We start from the raw sequence: 25620 nt of genomic DNA on the forward strand, positions 1-25620 counted from the left end.
ATTTTATCTTCCCTACACCATTTCCCTTTTGTAGCTGTATCTGATAAGGAGATAAGGAATATGCCTGCTGGAAACTGGCTGAGTGATGCTGAAGCAATTATTGTAGTGCTGTCTTTCAAAATACACTTGACATAAATGCAGAAACTCCGTGGGGAGCTTAGGAAATATCAACAGAGAGAAAGGAGAAAAAAACATCAGACAGTCCTCAGCCCAGGGTCCTTATGTTTTATGACCTAGATACCATGCTTAAAAGCAAGAATATCCCATTGCTTTGTTGGAAGAGAGGGATTTATCACAAGGCTGCTCATTAATGGAGGCCTGGCCTATGCTGACAAGGTTCATTTTCACATTGGACTCCAAGATTCTGCAGGAGAAACTAAGGGAAGTCTAACCCAAAAGATGCTAAATGACAGCAGCATGCAATCACTAGAATTCTGTGAAATCCAGCTTGCTGGGGATTCTCTTGTTTCTCCTCTCCAAGCAGCTGTGGTGTGACTCAGAGTATATACCTTGGCTTTTATATGTTTCCACATCATCAGGATTCAAGGCCTCTGGAAGATCCTGTTTGCTAAGCTGCTTGTCGTCTGGCTGCCAGTTCATCAGAGCATACTTTGCAGAGTTACTTGGCTAAAATGAAAAGCGCTGAGAACGGCAATGGCTGCACACAGGACTACAAAAGCTAAGGAAAAATGGACAATTTATTGAGCGCTGAGAGCTCACGGAGAGAAAGGCAAAGTGCTGAGCCCAATAACCATCTCCATAGCCCATCTCCAGCAGGTGACTGCAGTTGTAATCTGCAATAAAGGTGGCCCTCCACCCTCCTCCTGATGCCAGATAACAGCATCAGGACAAACCCTTTAATCTGGGTGGGTGAAACTTCACTAAGCCAAGTACGTAGATATTCAGCGAGAATTCTGCAGGAATGGTTTGTTTTCCATTAGGTTTCTTTCAAAAGGAGAACTTGGGGAACTTGATGCTGCTGGCTGAGAGTGACAGGAGCAAGTCTGAGGTGAAACAGCAGTGATACAGCAAACTACAGCCTAAATGGATATGATATAAATATGTGATCACGAGGGCTGAAAGGGTACAGATGCTGACTGTAAGGCAAATGATGACTTTTATTGACTGTAATGTTTATTGACTGCAACATATATCGGCAGATCATTAAATGGCCTCTATCACCTTGGTGCTTCAATCCCAACTGCATGCAAAATACACATCGTCAACAAATCATACTGTGGGACTAAAAATAAAAACCCCATAAACTCACGTGGTATGTTGCAAAAATAACCCAGGGAGCACTTACAAGCCTGGTGAAGCCGACAGCTGCTTGCACTGAGCTGTGCTGTATGGGGCCAGCAGCACAACCCCTGCACCCAAAAACAGTGAGAAGGACTGGCAGAGGGTAACGCTTGCACTGCCAGATAGAGATGGTGATTTGCCATGCAAACCTGGGCTGATCCAGGTTTATGGCTGTGTCAGACATTCCCTATGTGCTGAGGACTCACGCAGTTGTAAATCAGGATCCCTTCCAAACCTCTCCAGCTGTTCAACCCCACCAAATGATCTGGTTTCACCTTCTTTCTACCTCCTGTTTGCACTGCACTTGAAGTCTGGAAGGGTTACCACACCATGAACAAGCATAAGCTGGCAGAGGTCTGTGGCAAACTTCCATAAAACTGAAAAGCACTTGTAGAAAGGGACCCTACAAAAGAGACTCAAGGGCCACCATGTGTAGCTTCTGGCCCAGAGGTGCTATAGCTCAGAGATTTTCTTCCATTAACCCAGTTTGCTAAGTGAATTCTCCATGTGATGCTGAACGAATGTCACTAGCATTCTCTCTGAGAGGAGGAGGGCTTTGAGTGTGGTTCTGAGTGTTTATATGCACTTATTTTTGTGATAGCATTGTCCTTAAGCTGTCTACCTGTGACATTTACTCACAGTGGTCCTATCTCCTCCTCCAGGCTTTGCTTTGCCAGATGGAATGAGCCAAGCTCTCAGATCACTGCCACGCTTTTAAGGATTCTGTTCCAGTGAGATTTCCTGAGCACAGCTGGCCAAGTCTCTACGCTGCAGTCTAAATGAGATTTTGCCAATGACTCTGCAAAACACTCGCCCTTACTCTGTCCCAATTCCCCATCAGGCATATCTTAGAATCCTCTTCTTGCGGATGGTCACATCAGCGCTCTGTAATCAGTGTTCGCAGCCAGAGTTTTAGGGCTTGTTCCTTACTGTTGTCACAGGCTCATCAGCTCGATGGAGCAGTGACAGCTGCTCCTGGACAAGACCTGCCCCTGCAGCTCACAGGAGTGTGTTGGGACCTGGAGGCACTGCCAACTTCCCTGCCCCCAGCACCTCCCCCAGGGGAACCACCAATTCACTGCCACCCAGACTAGGGCATTATGAAGGTGCTTACTGCATCCCGTGCTAACAGAACACGGGGTAAATTGTAGTAAATACACACTAAAAATAATCTGAGATTCTTGAATCGTGTTTAATTGGAACTCAGGACCTCTTCGATCATTTGTAGCCGCGTTGATTCCTAGCCATCCTGTTCTCATTCTTCATTTCTTTCCTGGTCTTCATTAAGTGTGAATAAAACACTTCCAAAACGCCAATCAAAATAGATTTCTTTCTGCAGAGGGAGCCCCATGTGACTGTTGTCCTTTTCCATTCTTCCTTCCCCAGCTCTACCCTTCATCTGTCACACGTGATGTAGACCAGGCGAGGACTGTGCTTCTATATTCATCTCCGCCTCAAGCAGAATGCTCATTATTGGTTTCTGGGAGAATAAAGAACGCAACGGATCAATGCCATTAACCCAAGCTGCACTTAGAAGACAAAGCTGGTGCAGCTGTTGCACCGATGGTCTCAGGAGTACAGAAGCAGGGCTACACTTGGGGCTGTGGCAGACCTGCCAGAGCTCTCTGAGGGCACTTCCATCCAAAGAACACAGCCGGGGTAAAAGTGACAAATGCTGCAAGGATATAACACTGTGAGTTGCCTTCATTGCCCTACAAAATGAAGAAGACATTAACAGAACTTTCAACAGTGATCTGACCCAGTGACAGCATTTCTGCTTTGGCACGGTTCTAACAGCACCTGCCGTGAGGTAGTGTGGCACTGAGGGACATAGTCAGTGGGCACCAGGGGGTGGGGGTGGGTTGAGGTTGGACTCGTGGTCTTTTCCAACTTCTATGATTCTATTGTAGCTGGAGAAGGTTTGAGTGCTTAGGAGGAGAGCACCCGCTATCCCCCGAGTATCTCTGGCTGGCTGGCTGTAAGCTGTGGTGCCCCTTCCCTGGAGGGGCTCAAAGCCAGGTTGGATGGAACCCTGGGCAGCTGAGCACAGGGCTTGGAATGAATCAGCTTGGAATGAAGTGATATTTAAGGACTCTTCCAACCTGAGCCATCCTCCGATTCCACAATCTGTGTGTTTGATGTGAAGTATTGCTTTGTGGGGATGAGACGTTTTCTCAGGAGGATGTAAACTTCCATAGGGCAAACCTCCTGTGAGAGTTACCTGCTGCATGGGAGCTCTGGTTTCTGGTCAGACCAATGTTCAACCAGTCTCCTCTCCACTGAAATCCCAGCCCTGGTTTGGCAAAGGCAGAAATGTGCATCTATCTGGAGTGCCTCCTCACTGCTCGAGAGGCTGACAGACGAGGCAGTAACAGCCCTAAGAGCCCCATCCAACCTGGCCTTGGATCCCTCCGGAGATGGGGCGCACACATCCTCTGTGGGCAACCCGTTCCAGCGCCTCACCGCGCTCACACCAACGCATCGATCCCGATCACCCTCCCGCCTCATCCCGCTGTCCCCGTGCAGCACAGGCCCCGCCGCACGCAGCCTGCGGAGCCGGGCGGCTCCCCCAGCGCTCCGCACCCGCGGAACCTCCGCGTCGCTCGTGCCGCCGGGGGGCAGCCACCGCCCGGTCCGGCTCCGCGGGTGCGGGAGGGGGGGGGGCTCCGCGGGCGCGCAAGCCCCGTGCCGTCACGGGGCGGGGAGGAGGCGGCTCTGCGGCTGCATGTGTGTGTGTGTGTGTGTGTGTATATGTGTGAGTGTGTGTGTGTGTGGCGGGGCGTCGTCATCCGCATTCACATGGGGGAGGCGGGGGCCTCGGCCTGAAACCCCCGCCCGGGGAGGGGAGACAGCGATCCCATAAAGCCGCCCCCCCCTCACCCCCCTCCCCTCCAACCCAGCTCCGCGCGGCCATGACTTCGGCCGAGCAGACCGTTACGTGGCTGATCGCCCTGGGCGTGCTGGAGTCGCCCAAGAAGAGCATCGCCGACCCCGAGGGCTTCCTGCAGTCCTCCCTGAAGGACGGCGTGGTGCTGTGCCGCCTGCTCGAGCGCCTGCTGCCGGGATCCATCGAGAAAGTGAGTCGGGGGCAGCGGGCTTTGTCAGGCCGGGGGCGGCGGCATGGCGCGGGGGGCACGGCGGCGGCGGCCTCCGCCTTGGGGACCCCGGAGATTCGGTGCCGAGTTCCTCCCGAGGAGGATGGAAGCGGCGGGAGGGAACAAAAAGCGCTCCCTGAGCCCCGCGTCCGCCCCTAACGTTCAATTGAATTTCCTTGTAATGCGGGCTGTTGTCCTGCTTGCTTGCTTTATTTTGGCTTTCTGGGGGCCTCCGTGTGCCGGCACACCTCATGGAACCAACTTTCCCCATCTTGCTGGTGACTGTTGAAGGTCACCTGGCAGGTGGCTGTGGTCACCTGCCGTGTGTGTGTCTTTCTTGAGCCTCAGAGTTGGAAACCTTTGAGCTCTGTAGGGTGCTGGGTTTGGAGCAGGGTCCTTAGTTCCCCACAGGTTGTGGCTGTCACCGCTTTGTGCTGTTGTCCACCCTGCTCTGTTTGGTGACTTGGTGCTGTCCTCATGGACTGCAAGCAAATGGGGGATGTGGAAATGACCCCGGAGCTCACAGGTGTTATGGAAATGACACAGGAGTATTGAGTAACAACGGGGACAGCTGGCTGGGACAGCCATGGCCTGGAGCAGGCTGCACAGAGAGAGTGTGGAGTCTCCTTCTCTTGAATGACTCAGAACCCACCTGAATGTCCTGTGTGACCTCCCCTAGGGAACCTGCTTTAGCAGGGGTTGGACTTGATGATCTTCAGAGGTCCCTCCTGACCCCTGTGGTTCTGTTATTCTATGTGTGAGATGCAGCTGGAAATAATGCGTGTCCATTCCTTGGCACCAGTCACACAGTGGGGCGCAGACCCTCCTCAGGAATAGTTTGTTGGTGCATCCTTCCATCTGCATGACAGCCGTGGTGGTTTCCCAGCCTGTCTTGCTGTGCCTCCCAACCTCTGGTCTCCAGAGCCCCATGGAGCTGGGTGCTGAGCATTACAGCAACGCAGGGCTGTCCATGCACTTCTGGCAAGCCTGGGAGGATGATGGGGTCCTGAGATGGAGTAGGGAACAGGTTCTGCTGCAGGCGCACTGAAATAGAGATGAGTGATGGAAATAAGTAGCAGGAAAGCGTTTCCCAACTTCACGTGCTTCTGTGTACGGTGCAGCTAGGAGTGGCTTTGATGGGAAGGAGAGGCGTGCTCTTGTTATTGTGTCAAAGGAGGCAATGCTTGTGATACTAGGGTCCCTTCCCAATCCCAAACCTAAGGGGAGGCTGTGCAGGAGCACAGCTTCCCTCGGGAGCTGACAGTGGGGTGCTTTTATCCAATCTGCCATACAGGGATAAGCCAAATAGTGCAGGGTTGTGCAGAGGGTGGTGATGGGCTGGGATGGCTGGCAGAGGGGAGAAGGTCTTTCAGCCTGCCACCTACCCCAGCCAGCCTGTGTCCAGCCCTCTGCTAGAGCTCTGTGTATTTACTGATTTCTTTGTTTTGTGAGCAGACCTATATGTAGTTCTTGGCCTTTCTCATTGTGCTTTCTAGCCCAAAGGTGCCTTTGAAAGTCTCACAGACTTGTGTCCCAGTCCAACTCTGGGCTGGTCGGTGTCCTTCCTTGTAGATTACACTGTGTTCGTGTGCTGTATTTGTGCTGGGTAACTCCTTGTCAGGAAGCACTGGCTCCATTTGTTTACAGAACAGTTGCCTGTCTTGAGCAGCAGACAGGTATTCAATTCATCCGATTCCAGGAGCTGTGAATGAGAGCGAGTTGGAAGGCAGCATTACTATGCATTGCATCTCTTGCTTCTGAAGAGTGGCCACGAGGAGGTAAAATCAGGCAGGATTGTGCAGAGCAATGGTCCTGGTGAACAGTTTTGTAACATGGGAAAGGGGCAGAAGGCAGAGCAGTTGCCTGCAACCAACAATGAATTTAGAAGTGTCTGCAACTGTGTTCAGCTTTTCCTGTTGACTCTGGTCCGCTATCAAGGTGAGCAGAGCTAAGGATACTTGTTTTAGAGTTGTTTATTTAACTATGCACATACAGTAGAGTAATGCAGTGCTGATGATGCCAGTAGGTGCTCCTGAATCCTCATGAGTAATTTTGTATTTGCTTTCCTTCTTCAATTTCCTATGCATCCATCCATTTTCATATACGACATGCACAAGATCAGGATTAGCATTTTTAAGTATTCTAGAAAGTTTCAGAAGATGTCATAGAATCATCATAGAATGGTCAGTTTTAAGCAGTAATGGTCAGTAGTTCAGCAGTAGCCGAGAAGATACACCAAATCTCTTGAAATTAACCTGAACGTCAGTACTTTATTGCTGAACTGACCTTTCAAAACTGGGAATAAACATACACTGGTATACAACTAGAATAAATGGTAGGGAACTGTAACTGGGGGGTTGGACTTGATCTCTGGAGGTCCCTTCCAACCCCTGTAATTCTGTGATTCTATAACAGGGCAAAAGCAAAGACTGCCACCTCCCCCTGCCCAAACCCTCAACTCCTTAAAACTCAGCCGTGCATTACATTGCACCAGTCTGTAGATCACAGAATCACAGAATGACCCGGGTTGGAAGGGACCTCAAGGATCTTGTAGTTCCAACCCCCCTGCCTGGCAGGGCCACCAAACATACACATTTACTAGATCAGGTTGCCCAGGGCCCCGTCCAACCTGGTCTTGAACACCTCCAAGGATGAGGCATAGATCTCTGAAAGTGGATGGAGAGCTGTACTAAAAGTCATTTGAATGAGAAGCCAAGGTTTTGTGTTACAGCTTCTTTAAGGCTGAGCAGCCCTGGGGTCAATGAGAGGCTGCTGCAGCCGTGCTGCCATGCAGTTGTTTGCCGCGTTCATGCTTTTCGCTGCAGAGATCATTCTCCAGACAAATCCCTCCATCGCAGGCCTATTTGACCCACTTTTGGCATTGTAAATAGAGATTAAAACTGGAGCGAGAATTTTCCTTGTCATCCTTTGCTTCGCGCTCCATTAAGTTTTGTTTGTACTTTCATTTTTGGCCAGTTGCTCGACTGAAACGTATTACTTTGAGGGCAGCTCCGTTGGCTTTGGAGGAAACGGGATGTGCTTTGGGGAGGATGGAGTACTGTCTCTCAACTGGGAACTGCTGTAAGGTCTGTGACCCCTCTGATGTGGGTCTCTGGGGGTACATCCCAGCCTTGACTGCTGTGCCTGTGGGACCTGGCTTCCTGGAGGCTGCTCCAATGGTGCAGATGTGCAAGAAGAGTGATGGGAGGCTGGCCGGGGCAGGTGGGTAATATGTTTCCTTGCTAATGGAGGCTCAGCATATGGTCAAAGCAAAACTTGTCTCTCCCTGTGGAGGACTGGGCACAGGGGTCAGCGTTTATGGCTATTTGTCGGTGCTGGGTCAGGACTGATGGGAGGTTTGACCTAATGGTTGAGGTCTCCGGTGAAAAGAGGCATTCTGAATTTTAATTTGGGAAGAAATGATCTGTGTGAGAGTCCAAAGGCAAATGGAATGCTCTTCATGAGCAAAGCACTTGGAGTCTGAGTCCCCAGAGGAAGCATCCAGGCTGCTATGTGTAATGACCATCTCAGCGGCCTTGCCTTATGGTAAGTGTAAATACCCTTTGCTTTGGCCAGATGAGCTCTGTGTTCATAGAATCATGGAATGATTTGGGTTGGAACAGACCTTAAAGATCATCCAGTTCTAACTCCCTGCCCTGGGCAGGGTTGTCAGCCACTAAATCAGTCATTTGGTCAGTTTACCCAAGGTCCCATCCAACCTGGCCTTGAACACCTCCACGGACAAGGCATCCACAGCTTCTCTGGGCAGCCCATTCAATTCTCTGTGATTCCACTTAGCCAAGTACTTTTCTGCTGGTGACAAAGAGGGACCTGACTGCGATGTTTCAGACTTTGCAAAGAAAGGTCAGGTGCCTGGGAGCCAATGTTGCAGCCAGAGACCTTTGCAGAAGTGCAAGATGAGCTGCAACTGAAGTTGTCAAGACTGAAATCAGATGCTTGTGAGGCAATGTGAGCACCCTGTGAACGATGCCACCCATCAAATGGCAGTGCCAGCTGCCTAAGCAGTCTGGAGTCAGGAAGTAGCTCTGGTACTTGTGGGGCTGCCAAGGTACACCTGGCTGAGCCAAGGGATTGCCCTGTCAGTGCTCACCAAGACCCCAAGGGAAGGCACTGAAGCAGCAGCAGCAGGTCATCTGAGGACCAGGTCAAGGAGGCGAGTAGCAAAACCTGCATTTGATGTGTATGTGCTCTCTCCCCTTAGCAGCAGTCCTTGCATAGAGCCTCCCAAGGAGATTATTTGTGCTTCTGGCAAGAGTAATCCCTGCTGGGCAGCTGTGGCTGCCTGCACAGGAAGGCTGGTGTTGCTGCAGGGAGGATGAGCCCAGCTCCTGGGGAAAGGTAGCCCAAGTGAGGCTGTTAAAATGCATGTCTGTATTTTTTTCCTTTTCTAAGTAGGTCTGATTCTCAAAGGTGTTCCTGTGAGCTTCCTCATGGGACTGTTTGTTCCCCTTATGGAGTTAGCATTGACCACATTGCCTTGCAAGTACGGAGTACAGGAGGGGCACTGGTGGAGAATGCTGCTATTTTTTTGCACTTATTTGCTGGCTTCTTATTTCTGGTGGCTCTGATGTCCAGAGAAAGACAGCGTGCCAAGGAAGCAGAGGACCAATATCTGCATTTTCTGTCCATTTTCCTTCAAAATCACACCCTGTTAATGCTGAAAGATCTAGACAGACCTTTTGGTATGCCAGACCTACAGAAGAAAGGGTCATTAGTGAAGATTCCGGGTTTGAATCCCCCCTGTGGCGCAAGTGGTAGAAGTGCCGCTCTGCTACACAGGAGCTCGAATCCTGGGGGTTGGACTCAATGATCTCTAAGGTCCCTTCCAACCCGCACGAGACTGTGAAGATATTGATGAGGGAATTGTTTTAATGAGGAAAAAAAAATACAGAGGAAGTTTAGAGATGCTGTGAGTTGGTGGTGTAACAGGGGCACCAGCCGTGTGCTCTGCCTGGATTCTGCCCTGGATGGCTGAGCCTTACTGCCCCATCTCTAGCTGATGTGAGCTCCTGATGTGCAGCATAGCAATGCTCTCTCCCCTCAGCATTGAAGATGTGAGGTTGCAGCTGTCAGCCACCACTGGTGTGAGGTGATGAGCTGAGAAGTTTCTGCGGCCCTATTCCTCCCTGTGGAGCTCAGCAGGCAGAGGCCCTCCTGGTGCATGAAGGGCTATTCTGGTCTAGGAGAATGTCATTCAGGTCTCCATTTTCCAGCTCTGCAGTGAGTGCCATAGGAAAATGCTGGCAGCCTGCCCAGGGCAGGGTCTCTGCTGTGGGATTTTAGTCGGCCTGTGGAATATTTTCTCACGTAGAGGTGAAAAAGCCATCAAATCCTACACCCCCAGCAGATACAGCTGTGCTGACAGAGCCGTGCTTTAGTTGGCTCCACTGATGTCACCGGGGGAAGTGGTACGGTGCGGCTGGCAGAGGAATTCCCTCTCTGGCATATGTTACATCCACACGGAGGACTGGTGCCAGCACCGCTAGCAGCAGAGCTCTCCCAGTGTAAACAAACCCTGAGTGATTGGGCTCCCACCGCCCCAGCTCGTGCTGCGCAGGCGGTGCTGCCGGGGCTGTGGGAGGGTGTGAAGCCCCCACCTGCCTACGGGGTGCTCCCCAGTTACTCGCTGCAGTGGGTTTCCAGCAGCCTCTGCCTTAACCCTGGAGCAGAATTTCTTTGTGTTTCTTCACCCAGCAGCTCCAAGGAAATGCTCTTCTTCCTGCAGGCACTGTGTGTAGCAGCTTCTTAAGGTGGCCACAGGATTGACTGACATTTTAAGAACACTGTAAATTTGGTTCCCTAACTTGAAAATATTATATGAGGGCTGTTAGTTGCCGTAAGGGAGAGAAGCAGGTAAAGCAGAACATCAGTGTGTTTCAATGCAGGTCACTGTTGATGAAGGCTGGTGAGGTGCAGCAGTGTTCTGGGGCATGTGCACAGAATGGAATCACAGAATGGCCTGGGTTGAAAAGGACCACAATGATAATCTGCTTTCACCCCCCTGCTATGTGCAGGGTCGCCAACCACCAGACCAGGCTGCCCAGAGCCACATCCAGCCTGGCCTTGAATGCCTCCAGGGATGGGGCATCCACAGCCTCCTTGGGCAACCTGATCAAAACAGATGTAATTCTAGCTGGGTGCCATCCATTTGTATCCCACACTGATCTCTGCCTTTTCTGGATGGCAGAAAAATGTAGTCCACTTCTTTGCAGTTGTGGTACATTGTGGACGTGTCTTTGCTGAGCTATCCCCGATTTCTATCCCCTGAGAGATTCAGCTTCTATCAGAGCCTGTCCGTGAGCCACACAGAAGTGGTGTAGGCTGTTGCTCCTGCTCTGTGCATTACCTTCCCTTGTTTCTCTGAATTCCACTGTGGAGCTCCGATCCTTAATTAAGAATCTGTCAGGTCCCTCTGGAAGTCCTGTCTTTTCTAATTACGTATATTCCTTTTTATTTGTATGACTGTTGTGCGTAAAGGTTCCAATTCAACACCGAGGCCCCTTTGTGCTACGGGTGCTCTGGGCTTGTAATAAGAGGGCAGCCCCTGCTAATGAACTGACAGCGCGGGTCTGTGGCAGCCAGGGGAGGAAACAAGTACTGGGTAGGGAAACATGTAACTCTCCTTTTCATTGCCTTTACGTACATGCAGTCTCTTAAGCTAAGTAATTCTGGAGTATGATCCTAATTCAATCACTGGGGCTTCATATATTCATATGTATAGAGTCCATTGCCACTTGTATGCTTTTGGAAGGCACTGCTATTCCTCCTCAAGCTGTTGTATGCCTCCATTGGCACTGCCTTTATCTTCTTGTGTAGTCAAGGGGTTATTCTCAACCCATGGCACTTTACCGTAGCACCGATTGATGTGTTTGTGTGCGTGTCTGCTTGAAAAAAGGGGGACTTCTTCCATTTGTGTTGCAGCAGGATGGCCTTGCTTTGGTCGCAGCTTGATGTTTGGACTCAGCCTCGTGCTGAGCTCCATGTGCTGTGGAGGTGGACATTATGCATGTGGGTTTCCATCAGCATGTGTGCAGCAAACCTTCATCTCTCGAGTAACGTGCAGGCAAAGGGCACAGAGCCGAGTGGCTTCCAGAGTGCTTCTCTGTTCAGCTTTCCAGCTCACACAGAAGGATGTGCCCAGGGCTGGAGGTCTGTTTACCTCTTGGTTTGAGCAATAGTTTGTTTGGTGGACTTCTGCATTTAGAAAACAGAAGAAAATCGATCGAATTTTTCTTTTTTTGGGGGGGAGGATGGGGTGGTAAATCAGTGCTTGTGTGTGCAATCAGGTGAGCTAAGCATGTAAAGATTCTGGGTAGAGGCCGAGCTGTGCCCAGCGTGCACATGGCTTCTCGGGCAGGTTACTGAGGTCCAGCCGCGGCTTTCCTGTGGGGTTCCCATTTCCCGAGGTAGGAAGGGGCTGCGGCTGACTATGGAACCACGGCCAAACATCGCTAGTTGGGCCCTTCAGACGGTGGATTATTAGCTGGGTACCGGCACATTTCCCACCGAGCTCTTCCCCAGGCTCTTCTCTCAGTTGTTTCTAAAACCCGCCCAGGATTCCTCCCTCAGAGCGGCCCGGTGCCAGGCAGCGCCCGCGCTCCGCCCCCCCCGTTCCCGCTCCCGTTCCGCGCTGAGCCGCCGTGGCCGCGGCAGCCGGGCTGCGCGCTGCGCCCTCCGCCCTCGCACGCCATTTCCTGCTCTCCGTGTTTACTTCCCGGTTCAACCCCTTCCCAGGCAGGAGCGGAGGGAGCGGGAGGTGAGGGAGCGGGGGCCGGGCCGCGCCCCGCGGGGCCGTGTCCGCGCTGAGCCGCCGCCTCTTCTCTTCCAGGTGTACCCGGAGCCGCGCACGGAGGGCGAGTGCCTGAGCAACATCCGCGAGTTCCTGCGGGGCTGCGGTGCCTCGCTGCGCCTGGAGGTGAGTGGGGCGGCGGGGCTGGGGACCGGGGTAGCCCGGCTCGGTGCCCGGGGCGAGCGGCGCTGCCGCCTTTGTGCCGACAAGATGGTGGCGGCCGCCCCTCCCTCGCCGCGCTGCGGGCCGGGGGGCTGCGGGGTCGGGGGCAGCGCTGCGCTTCGGCTCGGCTCCCGGCTATGGGGGCTGTGTGTAAGGCTGCTGGAGGAGCCGGGCTGCGCCGTGCCCTTAGTGCTGCTCGGCGTGCGGCAGCGCGGTGGTGCCGGTGCGGCTCTGCCCCTCTCCTGCAGCGGGGGCTGAGCGGCTGCACCGCTCGGTTTGCACATCACTAGGGTCGGCATGTGGAAATGAAGCCTAATGAAGGAAAATGGTTGATGCATTTTCTCCCGAGCATCCTTCGGGTTACATAAAAACGCAGAGAACTGCCATATTTCCCAAACATGTGTTCGCAGGGTTGCACATTAGCGAGTCCCACGTTCCTTTTATATTTAGCTGTGAGAGGGACGTGCTGCTGCCTCGGCTTCCTTGATGGGTGTGTGGGAGAGGGAACTGATGTAATCCAAAGCACTTCCCAACTTCTCCGCATTGGAAAGGGAGAGGCACTGCGATCTCTGTTCTTAGAGGCTTTTTTTGGGGGTAGGAAAGATGGTTTCTGGTGCTTCTGAACATGAATTAGCTCCGTGTTGCCTTAACGAGTTCTCAGGTTCTTGCAGTGCCTCTGGTCCTGCCTTATAATACCATGGGGCAGAATATCATTATAAGCAGACTGTGCTTTCCTGAGGCTCTGCACAGTGAGCTATCATTACTGAAATTAGTGGTGCACGACTTGCACTTAATCCTATGTTCTGTCCTGGGAGAAGATTAAAAAACAGTTTTTACTGTGCTGTTCCTTGTGAAATAAGACTTACTTGTTCTAGCTGCCTTCCCTCTGCAAGGGAAATTTGCTGGGAGAAAAGAACAGTTTCTGTGGGATTCAGAAACCAGGCTTTGGGGTGAGCTTTGCATTGTCTGTACTGTTTGGTATTCTCTTGCGATTGTTGACTTCCCATTTGTTTCTTATTTTATGGCCTTGTTAAGTTTTCCATGTTTATAACCTCCCTGTGTGAGAACTGACCTCAGATACAAGTAGTGGAGATAGGTGAGCTAGAGGGAGTTGGTGAGGTGAGAGACTTAAAGTCTCAATTCAGAAATAAGTTGCAAATATGAAAGCGAAAGGTGGGGAAAAAACCACAGTGAGTATCCCATCTCTTTGTATTCATTCCTTTGGTAGGTCTCTCACTGAGCTTGGAGCTTTTCCAGTTGCAGTTTGCAGAAAGCTTTTGTCAGCTCTTTTGCTCAGAGCAGTAAGAAAGTGAAGAACGGTGGCTTTAAAAAAAGATAGTTTTTGTCTTATGCTCGGAGCTTGAATATTCGTGAGCGTAACCAAATTGTTAGCATGGCTTCAGGGGCTTCTCAGCAAGGTTGCCGGAAACTCTTTTCTTACGTGGAGGCACTTGGCTGCAGCAGCTTCCAGCCCAGCATGTTGGAACAGGAATTATCCCAAGCTACCAGGAGAGGTGAGAGCCTGGCAGGAAGGGGCACAAATGCTTCAGCTTACGGAGCCTTCTGTGTTTCTCTCAGGATCTTTGGTTATGCTTGGAGGTTGTCCGGTCCCTGTTGTTTTCTCATTAATTTTTCCAACCCCCTGGCTGTGGCCAGAGATGAGAGGAAGGGCAGCCCAGATTCAACAAGTGAGTATCTGGCAGGGGCCCCTCAGCCGCCTGCTAACCCTGGGCTCTTTCTCCTCTCTGCTGTAATAAGGTGTGAGTCAGCCCTCGTGGATCTCTGCCTCACTTGCTGTGGGAACTGGGGAGGTGCCACAGCTTCTCTGTGCGGCACTGATACAATGCTTCCTTACTTGTGGTTGGGTTTGGAAAGAGGGTGGCTGCGTGCTTTGAAGACCGCCTTCTGTTTTTGCATTGAGTGAAAAGAGTCTCCAAAAACAGTGGCATAGATTTTTCGGGGGAGAGCAGATTATCTAATGAGCGAATGGTGAGTATAAATATTTGACAAACCTGTGGATGCGATTGTGATCTTTAAATAGAATAAATGTTTGAATAGTGCAGGCAACAGGAAACTCTAGATTGGAGCGGGGCCATGCCACCTTCTGTGCACGAATATGGTGATTTTTGTAACGTGAGTATTCTACCTGCAGTTTTGTATGGCTTTATATGGAATTGACTTAGACTGGTATTGAGTTGTCTGTAATCAGATCGGGTGGTTTCTCTCTTTGATTTTTGGAGCGTGGTAAGAACATAGCACTGGTTTGCTTAGCCTAGATTGAGCACTGCACAGTCTCTTCTTGTTCCTAAGTCTGAGATTAATCTTGAATCAAATAGAGCTGTGGTTTAACAAAGTTGTTAGAACACTTTGCTTTTCATACTGTGTGGTTCTAGCTTTGGAACTTAGATGTGTGCCTGAGAACTTGATGAACTGCCGTGGGTAACAGAAAGATGTGCCTCCGTGGATGGTTGCTTTTAGATATGTTCCTCTATGGTTTCTGTTTGTTGGAGGATTTGCTCTCTGTGCTGTAAAGATGAGGGCAGAGGTGAGAGTCTTTGTTGGTTTGGGAATATTCTGATGTCTGAAAGTTATCCTTACATTCTTCCTTTCCCCAATATGTTTAAACCGTTAGATAAGATATTCAGAAAGCGTAGTTCAGATTCTAATGAGAAGGATCCCTGCTCCTCAGGGGAACCCAATGGATCCATTTCCTCCTTCTGCAGTATTTGATGATGGTGGAGTCACCCACCCTGGGGGTGTTCAAGGAAAGTCTGGATGTTGTGTTGAGGGACATGGTTTAGTGGGAGCTATTGGTAATAGGTGAACGGTTGGACTGGATGATCTTTTAGGTCTTCTCCAACCTTGGTGATTCTATGATTCTACAATGCGTAAGTGTTCCAAAACAAAATGAGTGCTTAATGTGGGGCTTGCAGTAAGCCTTTGTAAGTTGAAATCTGAGTTGGTAAAGCAGAAATAGTTTCAATTAATGACCTTAAGATTGTTCTACAAGTGTTTTCTTGATGCTTCTTAAAATACTGATACATCATGTATAGATTAAAAAAAATGTTAAGACCCGTTAACAAAAAAAAAATGTTCCTGAGATCTCAACTAGAGTTGAAGGACTGAATTTTCAACTCTATATTATTCTTCCCTTCTGGAAGGTGTTAGTTGTTGCTTAGAATAATTGTAGTGTCAAATGGTTTGAAGCTTTGAAGCCTCACTGCGTTTGACAAATGTAGATGGAACAGACTGTAGGAACAGCTGTCTGCTTTGCAAGTTCATAACGTAGTGTGCAGTTTCCTTAGGTAGAGAGACAGTTTGCTATAGATTGTTCCTACCAATTTTGCTTTAAGGGTTGTTTTTCCACACAGTTTCATCTTTGTGTGAAAAGATGCTTGAAGACGTTCCCTGTTAGGAAGAATGAGCTCTTTGTCTAAATAGGTTCCCAGAAAAGGCCTGCAATATAGTGGTTGTTCATGGTGGACTCTGTTCTAGAAGAGGATTATTAGGTAGATATACTTGACATGCAACTTACTGCAGATATGAAGAAGTGCAGAAATGAAGAAGTGATGGTCGTAGAGTGTTTGTTCCTTCCTGAGCCCTCATGAGTTTGTGCTGGTTGTCTTGTCCCTGCATTGAGTTACTCCAATGCTGTTCTTTTTTCCCTATGGAATCTTAATTTCCTTAATTCCTCTTTGACCAGAGATGTGTAACAGTCTGTGGGGCCAAAAAGAAGCTCTGAAGAACTTTGTCAGCGTCAACAGTGAAGGAGTTTATTTAGGGGGCAATTAAATGTAGGATAATAGTAAGTAATATCTTAAGAGGAAAATAAAACTGCATTATAATGCTCATTGTTTAGAGGACTGAACACTTGATGTATCCTGTGAACACCACCTACTTTATCAAAGGAATAAAGTCCTACTTTATCAAATTCCCAGAGTAGTATCTTGCCAAGTGTATCTTGAGCTCAAAAATACTTTGTATCTCTGACTGCTACTGTGATAGAAGAGATGACAGCAGGCTAATAGAAAGTACGGGTGAGCCGTGGACTTAAGAACCTTTTTCCTACCTGTCAAGAAACCTCCTTACTTCTGGCATTCGTGATAGTCAGTTTATTACAGAGGATGCAATGCCAAAAGCCCAAATCAGGGCTTTACTTCTTCAGTGAAATAACTAAAGAAGAGATGAAGCAAACTCGGCGATGCCATGAAATCTTAAGATTCTCTGTTTGTTCATTAGCAAATCTCTCGTTCAAGGATTTGCCCTCAGGGCTCCGAATGCTGCATGCAAATTTGGGGAATGAAATCTTGAGAGCTATAAATTATATAAGGATATGCAGATGTGGCTGTGGGGAGAAGTTTGCAAAGGGTGTCGGTGTTGTTCTGTTAGACCAGCTCATTTTTTGGGAGCAGGATTATGTGCCTTTGTCTCTTCTTCCGTGCCCCACCCCTTCCACAACCACAGCAGTTCATCTATAAAGTGATGCTGCTTTTTCTCTCCAAGCATTGTGTATTTCCTAAGAAAATGATGGCTACAGTCCTGCTGCCTTTGTGGCCTTTGAAAGGTATTCTGCAAGTCAACATTGGAAGATCTTCGGCTGCCCAGGGAGGTGGTGGAGTCTCCTTCTCTGGAGATATTCAGGACCCGGCTGGACGCCTACCTGTGTGACGTGGTGTAGGGAACCTGCTTTGGCAGGGGGGTTGGACTCCATGATCTCTAGAGGTCCCTTCCAACCCCTATAATTCTGTGATTCTGTGATCTGTTTGTGCAGGGAAGCTGTAAAGCAAAGTTTTGAGGGGTGTCTGGCATGCCAAAATACATCTAGTACGTTTTAGTTGTCACTGCATACAGGGGGAGTTGGGGAGGGGCACACTCTGTGCTTCTTTGCTGTAACTGTTATCTAGTATGTATCTGCTCAGAGCTGTTTTGCAACAGCTTGAATGAGTTGCTCTGTGGCTCTGGAGAGGCTTCTGTGTAACTACTTCAGTTGTGCGGTTCATTTTAGTTTGAAGATCTGAATAACCCCTTGCGCAGTAATTAAAACAGAAAGTATATTGCGCAGTTAATCTAGAATGCACAGCAGACTTCAGCAGTGCACTCTTGTGCTTGAATGCAGATAGTAGTTTTCACAAAGGGGCTTCAGTGCTTTTTCCTGATAAAAGAAGCATGAAAGCTAGGAGAATCAGGAAAAATGGGTTGGTAGAGAGAGCCAGAGGAAGGGAGGCTTTTGCAAAGAGCATCAGGGTGCCCAAGGAAAAAAGGAGTTAAGAGAATGCAAAGGTAGTTTGCTGGCTTGTGCTCTTCTCCTGGCTTGCTGGAGGAGTTCTTGCTCTGATTTCTTTAACCCTCCCCTGCCTTCCAGCTCTTTGCTGTGAATTTCAGCAAGGAGGGGCTAATCTGCTTGCCCTGCAGGAAGAGGAAGGGCTTCTCTTCTGTTTAATTCTGAACAAGGTGTGAGAATGTGTGTGAAGGCAGCTCCTGGATGGAGGAGATGAGCTCTAGCAGGCGTGGTGACAGGAGGGACTGAACACAATCACCTTGCTATTAGGTGTCAGATATTTCCCAAGCCTGTGTGTGACACAGATCTTTTGTCCTCCCTGCGTGTTATAGATGGTAGATTCTGTGTGAAGAAAACTTGAATACCAGCAGCTTGTTACATAGCATTATGTGCCTTTAAGGTGTATTGTTGGACTCAAGCTACCTAAAAATAGTTACATCTGTAGCGCATTCTATAATATATAGCAAGCGGCATTGGTTAGTCTTTGCAGGAGCCTGGGAAACTTTCCTATCAAAAACAGGATACAACCAGAGGAAAGTTTTACCATAGAAGATTCTGAGTTGAAAAGGACCTGCAAGAATAATGGAGTCCTACTCCTACCTCTGTGCAGGACTACCCAGCATCCAAACCCTGTGTCTGAGAGCAGTGTCATCTTGTCCTGTGAACGCTGGCACTTGGGGCTGTGCCCGCAGCCCTGTGCATCCCTTTCCATGCCCCACCACCCTGTAGTGCAGCCCCTTTCCTCCACCCCCAGCTGCCCCTCCTCTGACAGCTCCATGCCGTTCCCTCGGGCCCTGTTGCTGTCACACAGAGCAGAGCTCAGCGCTGCCCCTCTGCTCCTCCAGGCTGAAGAAGAGCTGAAGAACAATTCCAGCAGAACGGTTGCTTTGAAGATTACTTGAGGACTAAACAGAAGAAAGTCTGGCTCCATGAAATAGGCTGTTGCTTTTGTTTGCTGGTTTCAGCGTAGTATTTCTCTGATTTCTATTTGGGAACTTTTATGTTGATTCTTGTGTGTGACAGTGATGAAATATCAAATCTAGGTCATCTTATGACTTGATGTAATTTCTTAAATGCTTCCAGCACTGCTGCTATTCCTGACTTCTGCTCTCATGCAAATTTCTTGGCATGTGTGGGAAAGGTGATGTATGCCCTGCTGAGAAGAGGAGGTTTTGCAGCCTTGATTTTACAAGATTGTCTTGGTGAGAGGAGAAAGTACCTTGATTGCTTCCTCTAAAGATGGCATACTTAGAACGTGATGATTTTCCCCTTTCACAGAATCACAGAATTGTAGGGGTTGGAAGGGACCTCCAGAGATCTTCAAGTCCAACCCCCCTGCCAAAGCAGGCTTTCCTTTGGGAGATTAATCTTACTGCGTTGAGCTAACTATCCAGATAGTTGTAGCCCTTACACATTTTTGCTTGTGGCTTCTGTTTCACTGTAACTGACTGAATGTAGGCATTTCAACCTCGTGGCACTGTTACTGAGAGCTACTAGTCTGTGGGAAGTACCATTTTTCTGATGTTATTGCTTTTCCTAGGTCTTTATATCAGGAAACATGGAAAAAATCCTAGATATGGAGCAAGCTGTAGCGCTGATAACCAGGCCTCATCTTACTGACAGCAAGGTGCCTTCAGCCGTGTCCTCGTTCCTCCAGCCTCACCTCCCTGATGTCAGGTCTGGAGGGTCAGTGATGTGGGAAGATGAGGCGATGTTTCAGTAGGTGGCAGTCTTTTCTGGATCGCTGCAGAGCCTGCGGTGCAGCCCGATGTGGGAGAGAGGGGGAAAGAGGGAGCGAAGTCTTGCTCTCAGTGCCATCTTGTGGGCCGGGCATGAAGCAGGAGACTGGTGATTTAAAACGAAGTGAGGAAATCCTTCTTATGCAAGGATGGTCTGTGTGGTTTCTTCAGGTGTTTCTGCCCTACATGCCAGCCTTTGCTGTGGGAAGGGTGAGCAGCCTGACTGCTGTCCTTCTGTCATTGCCCTGGTTCGTTGTGGTGAGCTGCTGTGCCCCTGGGGAAGTGAGAAGGCCGTTCTTACACCTCTGCTGTGTGGGGTGAGCAGAGGGTGGGGGGTGAAGGGCTCTCATGCTCAATTGCTGCCTGAAGAGGTTAGGCTGAAGGCTCATATCTAATGAATGATATTAATCAGGATTAATAGAAAATCCTTTCCCTGTAAGCTGTAGCTGGAGTTACAAACAAACAAAAAAATAACAACAATGCATAAAAAAAATCCCAAACCCAAACAACAAAGACCACCAAAACCCTGAAACCCCACCAAAGCACCAGCCCTTCCAATTTCTTTTGACTTGTGTTTTCCTGTAGCGTATGACCACTGTTTTATTTCATCATCACGTTGGCTATGTTGGCTGAGTTTCTTTGAGTGGAGTATTTAGAAACAATTAAGTTGCTTTTGTGTCTGATTTAGAAACAAAACATCAACAACTGAGCCAAGCCCCTGCTCTGGTATAAATCTTCAGTGCTACTTGCTTTGCCAGACCTACAAAGCAAAACGTAGTAAGGAACTGCCTCAGGTGCTCAAATAAAGGGAAAAACAGGGAGGGAAACAAGCAAACAAATGGAGGCATTACTAGCTGCTGTACTATTTGTGAGGGACAGATCTTAGCCTGGTAGTTTTGGGTGTTTTTAAGTGATTTTCATGTACTTAAATTTTTACGCCCCCGTCCCTTAATTTCTATGGCCCTTCACTTATTTTCCTTTGGGAGGGAGGCACTACAGTGGTCATCAGAGAGAGAACAAGTGGTGTGGTTAGTGATGACCTGGCAGTGATGTGCTTAACAGTTTTATTACACAGGTACTTGTTAAATATCCAGTGAAATTCTTGTTTGGTTAAGCCCTCTCCCTCTGCCCACTCTAGGCTGCTTTGGGTGATCAATTTAAGGGATCATTAGCTGCAAGTACCAGTGAAAGCGGTAGATCCTGTTGCAGGCTGGAATAGGTTTTGATGCTGCAAAACAAGCCAATGCCCTAGTTCTGATGAGGCTGACTCTCTTTCCCAATCCTCCCATCTCTCCAGAAAGGGGGCTTAACTGGTTGGACTCCCTTATGTAGATTGCTGAATTAGTGAATGGGAGGGGTGAGGGGGGATATTGTTACATCTTTCCTTTAATGGTGTTTTCAGTGCTGGAGTGAAATTAAATGCTCCTTTTTTGTGGGGTGACTTCAGCATACTGAAATCTGTCTGAATAGCACTCTAGTCTCTGGGATGAAAATGCCATCATTCTGTTTTATTCTTTTGCACCAAGTCCTCCTCTACAGAACACCAGGACAGGGACTGCAGGCATCCCCGTGCTGTCTGCATGCTGCTGAACATGCTGCCTGCTCTGGCAGTGATGGAGCATGGTACAGAAGGGCTTCCATGTGCCTCCCTGTGGCTGCACACCAGCCAGTCCTTTGCAAACAGAAACCTGAAGCTCAATTGCAGTAGAGTTAAAATATTTGGTAATGGGATTATTGTTGGTTTAGTATGACATTGCTAGTGGTGAAACTCCGTGATCTGTCCATCTGAGAGGACACTGTGGCCACAATGGGAGGTCTGTCCTGTTGTTTTCCAGGACCATCCCTGCTTGTCTGTTTCATCCTGTGCTGCTTCTGGTGTGTGCCAGATGCCTTCTGGAGCCAGCTGGCTGAGTAAATCCACATCAATCCAACCTGTTCCCTCCCCACCCCCTAAAAAGGAAATGAAACAAAACTGCCAGCAAGAGAAAATCTGCTTCCCCAAGCCCCCAGCTGCTGATACAGTGAACCTGGTTGCCTCAATGTGGGGTCTGAGTGCTGGGTTTAGGGACGTGGGTTAAGGCTGTGTATTTCAGCATTAGTCTGGGTGAAATTTGGAATCCTGCTGTAATCTTCGAACAAAATAAACTATTTTTGGTAATCCCGTTGATGGGCAATCCCTGTCTGTGTAATTGGAGGCTGGAGGGAAAGAGAGTGTCACACCAGGACAGGACCCTGCTTTAGATGAGTGCAAGCTGCTATGGAAACACCCTTGGCCAGGCAGGCATCCACCGGTTTGACTTTCCTTACAACTCTGGCAGCAAGCATGCATTGCCAGAGTGCTATTTTTACTTTGTTTAGATGTGTTTATCCCATGCTTCATGTTTATTTCTTGTGAAGTGTGAGCAGAAACACCCTTTGCTTTATTTTTAGATGAACTGCCCGGCTCACTGTTAACTGTTCGGTGCTTTCCTGCCAGTCTCTGGTGGATCCAATTTCTTCCCTCATGACTACCTTCCCCACTGCCCCCACCACTGAACCAGAGTGGAGTGGCTCAGTGACTGGCATAAAGGACACAACGGAGGAGGAAGTGGACTGGGGCCTCCTCTTTTGGCAGCAGTGGGCTTTTGGCATGGCTTAGCTGCGTGATAAATAGCACCAAAAGTACTGGGGGCTGCCAGCCTAAGACACTGCTGTTGCTTATTCCTCTTCTTCACTGAGTGTGTCAGCACAAGAATTATTGGGCTATTTTGTGAAGAGCAGGGAAACAACCCCAACCAAAAGTAAGTATAACTTTGCAGCTGGGGTCAGTTTGCGCTTCAGATGCTGTCAGTTCACTCAGTTGATATGAGGCAATGAAGCAAGAAAATTCATCAGCCCCCTACCTCCAACGCTCTCACGTATTCTCTCAAGTAATGAATAGAAATGAGGTTCAAGGGGAAAAAGAGAGCTCCTAATTCTCAAAGTCTGTCAGCAGGCAGTGCCTAGAAGCAGTTTTATTTAGATCAGCAGAGATAATAAACAGAGGTAGAAGTATTTAAGTGGCTTTACATGCAAAACATGTTGAAACATTTTTCTTGCGTGTTCTGTATGTTTATTAGCTCCATAGGTTGCCTTTGAAAATGTTCATCGTAACTGATTGCTGTGTGCAGTCTAAAAGCAGTTTAAGTGCAGGAATCACGTTGTAGTTCATCACTTCCTGTCACTTCATCAGGTTCTTTGTTCTGCGTGTTAAAGCATTTAAAGTGTGTGGAGAGGAAATAATATCCCACTTCTTCTTCCTTGAGATTGATATCCAACGTTTAGGAAAGTGCTTACGCTACAAGTGTGGAACAGGATATTAATCTATACTAATATAATCATCCTTAGAGTAAGCCATGTAAATCTATCCACCCTACAGGCTTGTGAAAAGAGTACAAAGGAAATTACAAGAGCATGCGTTTTCGTACCCTTTGCCATGGACTACATCTTCTGTCACACATACAGTTTGCAAAAGGGAACATATAAATACAGCTAAAGCATTTTTGGTACTTGACAGTGAAACTGATAGAGCAATTCTTCATTGTTAAGATACAACATTGTTGTAATTAGCTGACTTTGATATTGTAAACTACTGATAGTCGAATGGACCACATCTAGGTAATATTTATGGCCTAAGTTCATTAGCTAGCTTAGAGGGTTCTCTGGATTTGCTGATGCCTGTCAGCTTGTTTGTTTCTTTCCTGCCTGTACTTGCTTGTTAATATAGTTTATGATTTAAGTTTTTGTTATTACTACTTGCTAGGAGAAGTATCCCATTTTCAAATGTCAGTTTGTCTTTCAGAATTAAATGAACGATTGCAGTTTTATTTATAGCTGCTGTCAGCAACTGAGGAAGAAAACGTAGGTGTGCCTTTTAGGGCTATCTGTGATCTCAGGAAATCCTCTTTGGTACAGAGGTGAGCGGGAATATTTATCACAATTCATCCAGTCTTGCACTGGAGCATTTAGTTGGGGCTTATTTTGCACAGATGCTTAAAAGAAAAGAAAAAAGATGGTTTAAGCTTTAAGGAAGGTGGGGTGGCTGCTTCTTCATCTTTACATACATCTTCATCTGAGGCCTGTAACACAATTTTTGCATGCCAGGCTTCCCTCAAATCTAACATCATGATGAATGCTATTGAGATGTTGAGAAAACTGAAGAGAGGCTTTTAGGTTTGGCATACCTCTGTATGTGCTTTGTGATCGTATGTCCTTGCTTGGCTTTCTGTAGGAAACTGTCCTAGTTTCAGTTGGAAAGCTCATGTTTCTTCTGTGTGCTGGGCTGGAAGAGATGCACACAGGCTCAGCTGCTGAGCTACTGAAGCAGAGGGATGACATGACTTGGTTTATACATTAAGCTCTTGACAGCTGTTTCTGTTTCAACTTTTCCATTCTCCCTTTCTTGTTGGCTTTGTTGTCCCACTTGTCTGAGGGCTTACAGTCCTGATCTTCCGTTCCGCATGTTCTCACTAGTGGTTTACCGTGCTGTTTCCTTTTTCCTGTCATTGTTAGCCTAGCATCAGCTGTCTTATTCCTATCTTTCCAGGTCTCTGGGATGGAATCATCTTTTTCTAAGAGCAAGGTGCTCTTTCCATCTCTTTCAGCTGCCTCTGTCAATCTCTTAACAGGCTCAGTCCTTTCAGTGTGTGTGTATAGACCAGTTTAAAGAGAAATAAAATGAAGCCAGAGGGTCTTGAGCTGATCAAAATGATGTGGTTTTTTTGATCCTGAGGGAATACTTAAATACTGGGAAGTGTTAGTATTGCTGGGGCTGCTGGCCTTGACTTTTCACTTGTGTATTTGTGGCAGGATTTTATACCCTTATGTGGAGCACATGACTTGAAGATGAAACTTGTCTTGTACAGAGGCTACGCTGGCCTTAAGTCAGACTCATGATGTAAGAATCTGTGCTTCAGCAACATAGAATTGGCCCAAATCAGCCGTATGAATTTGTTAAAGTATAAAAAGTACGTGTTGCAGCAAATTAACCAAAATATGCTGATGGCAGAAAGGTTGCTGATTTGCAGTGAGGCCTGTCAGACATCTGGTAGTGCACTGGTACCACAGTGCTCAGCATTTCAAATAGGATCTTTGTGTTTTTGCTTCACTACCGAGAGTTGTGGAACCAGACTGAATTTCACCTAATTGCTGCCTGTAATTGCCCTGAAGTCTGGGTTTGTTCTTGATAGTAGTTAATGCAGGTCTCATCAGAGAGCAGCCTTGCTGCTAGCTGAATTCCAGCAGTTTCGTTAGATAAAACTGCCCATGTGGAATAATTGTACCTTTGCGGTCATGTCTACCATCAGGTATTTGTGGTGATGCTTGAGTTGAAGTGCACTGAGGTTTGTTGGAAATAATCATGATTTTAATACTAAGTTTTTTTTTTTTTTCCCCTTCTTTGTACATCTCAAAGCTGTTGTAGAATATAGAAGCTTTGTAGTCCGAAAGAGGAAGCTTCAGGTGCTCTCCCTGCCTGTTAACAAGGATGTGAAATCCCCCCTTTTGTAACATGAAACTCCTCTCCTTTGTTTTCCTGGTTTTTTGAAAACAAGTCTCTCCAAGGGGATTTCTGGAAGCAGATGCAGCCTTTGGAGTTGATGAGCTGGCTGTTTTGATTGTTGAAGTACTTTCTGCTCAAGCAACTTGCAGAGAGGGCAGCTGCTCACCTACTTTCTGAGGTGGAAAAGTTTGGCTTTGAGTTCTCTGGCCAACAAGCAGCAGGATAGCACTGGGAAGGAGACACCATTGTGTTGAAAGTTACTAAGGTGTTATGTAGGGCAACGAGGCTTGTGAAGGGCTTGGAGAATCAGCCCTATGAGGAGAGGCTAAGGAAGGTGGGGCTGTTTAGTCTGCGGAAAGGAGGCTGAGGGGAGACCTTATTGCTCTCTTCCAGTACCCGAAAGGTTCTTACAGTGAGAGTGGGGCAGGTCTCTTCTCACTACTGACAAGTGACAGGACGAGGGGAAATGGCCTCAAGTTGCGCCAGGACAAGTTTAAGTTGGATGTTAGGAAACACTTCTTCACAGAAAGGGTAGTTAAGTACTGGAATATGCTCCCCAGGGAGGTGGTTGAATCGCCATCCCTGGTTGTGTTTAAGAGCCGTTTGGATGTGGTACTCAGGGATATGATTTAGTGTAGGGTTTTTAAGAGTTAAGGTACTATGATTAGGCTGCGGTTGGACTTGATGATCTTCAAGGTCTTTTCCAACCTGGGTAA

The 25620-nt window shown here is 48.2% G+C and overlaps 1 protein-coding gene and 1 long non-coding RNA gene across 5 annotated transcripts in view; one reads left to right on the plus strand and one right to left on the minus strand.

Moving 5' to 3' along the window:
* Nucleotides 1–914: 914 nt before the first annotated feature.
* LOC116652746 lies at nt 915–4340 on the minus strand. Its single transcript, XR_004305906.1, has 3 exons — nt 4235–4340; nt 2915–3014; nt 915–2782 (listed from the first exon to the last, which is right to left on the minus strand). It is a non-coding gene; the product is annotated as an uncharacterized LOC116652746 (long non-coding RNA).
* ARHGEF7 (Rho guanine nucleotide exchange factor 7) overlaps nt 4047–25620 on the plus strand; it is a 104355-nt gene continuing 82781 nt past the window's right edge. The window contains exons 1-2 of one of the 4 annotated variants that reach the window (XM_032442004.1): nt 4047–4379; nt 12247–12333. In XM_032442004.1, coding sequence (XP_032297895.1) covers nt 4215–4379; nt 12247–12333 — 252 coding nt within the window. In that variant the 5' untranslated portion in view covers nt 4047–4214. Of the gene's footprint in view, nt 4380–12046; nt 12175–12246; nt 12334–25620 lie in introns of those variants that run through there. The other 3 variants (XM_032442005.1, XM_032442007.1, XM_032442006.1) reach the window with 3 other exon arrangements.

Source organism: Coturnix japonica, chromosome 1 (assembly GCF_001577835.2).
Source record: "Coturnix japonica isolate 7356 chromosome 1, Coturnix japonica 2.1, whole genome shotgun sequence".
In the NCBI taxonomy this organism is placed as follows: Eukaryota; Metazoa; Chordata; class Aves; order Galliformes; family Phasianidae; genus Coturnix; species Coturnix japonica.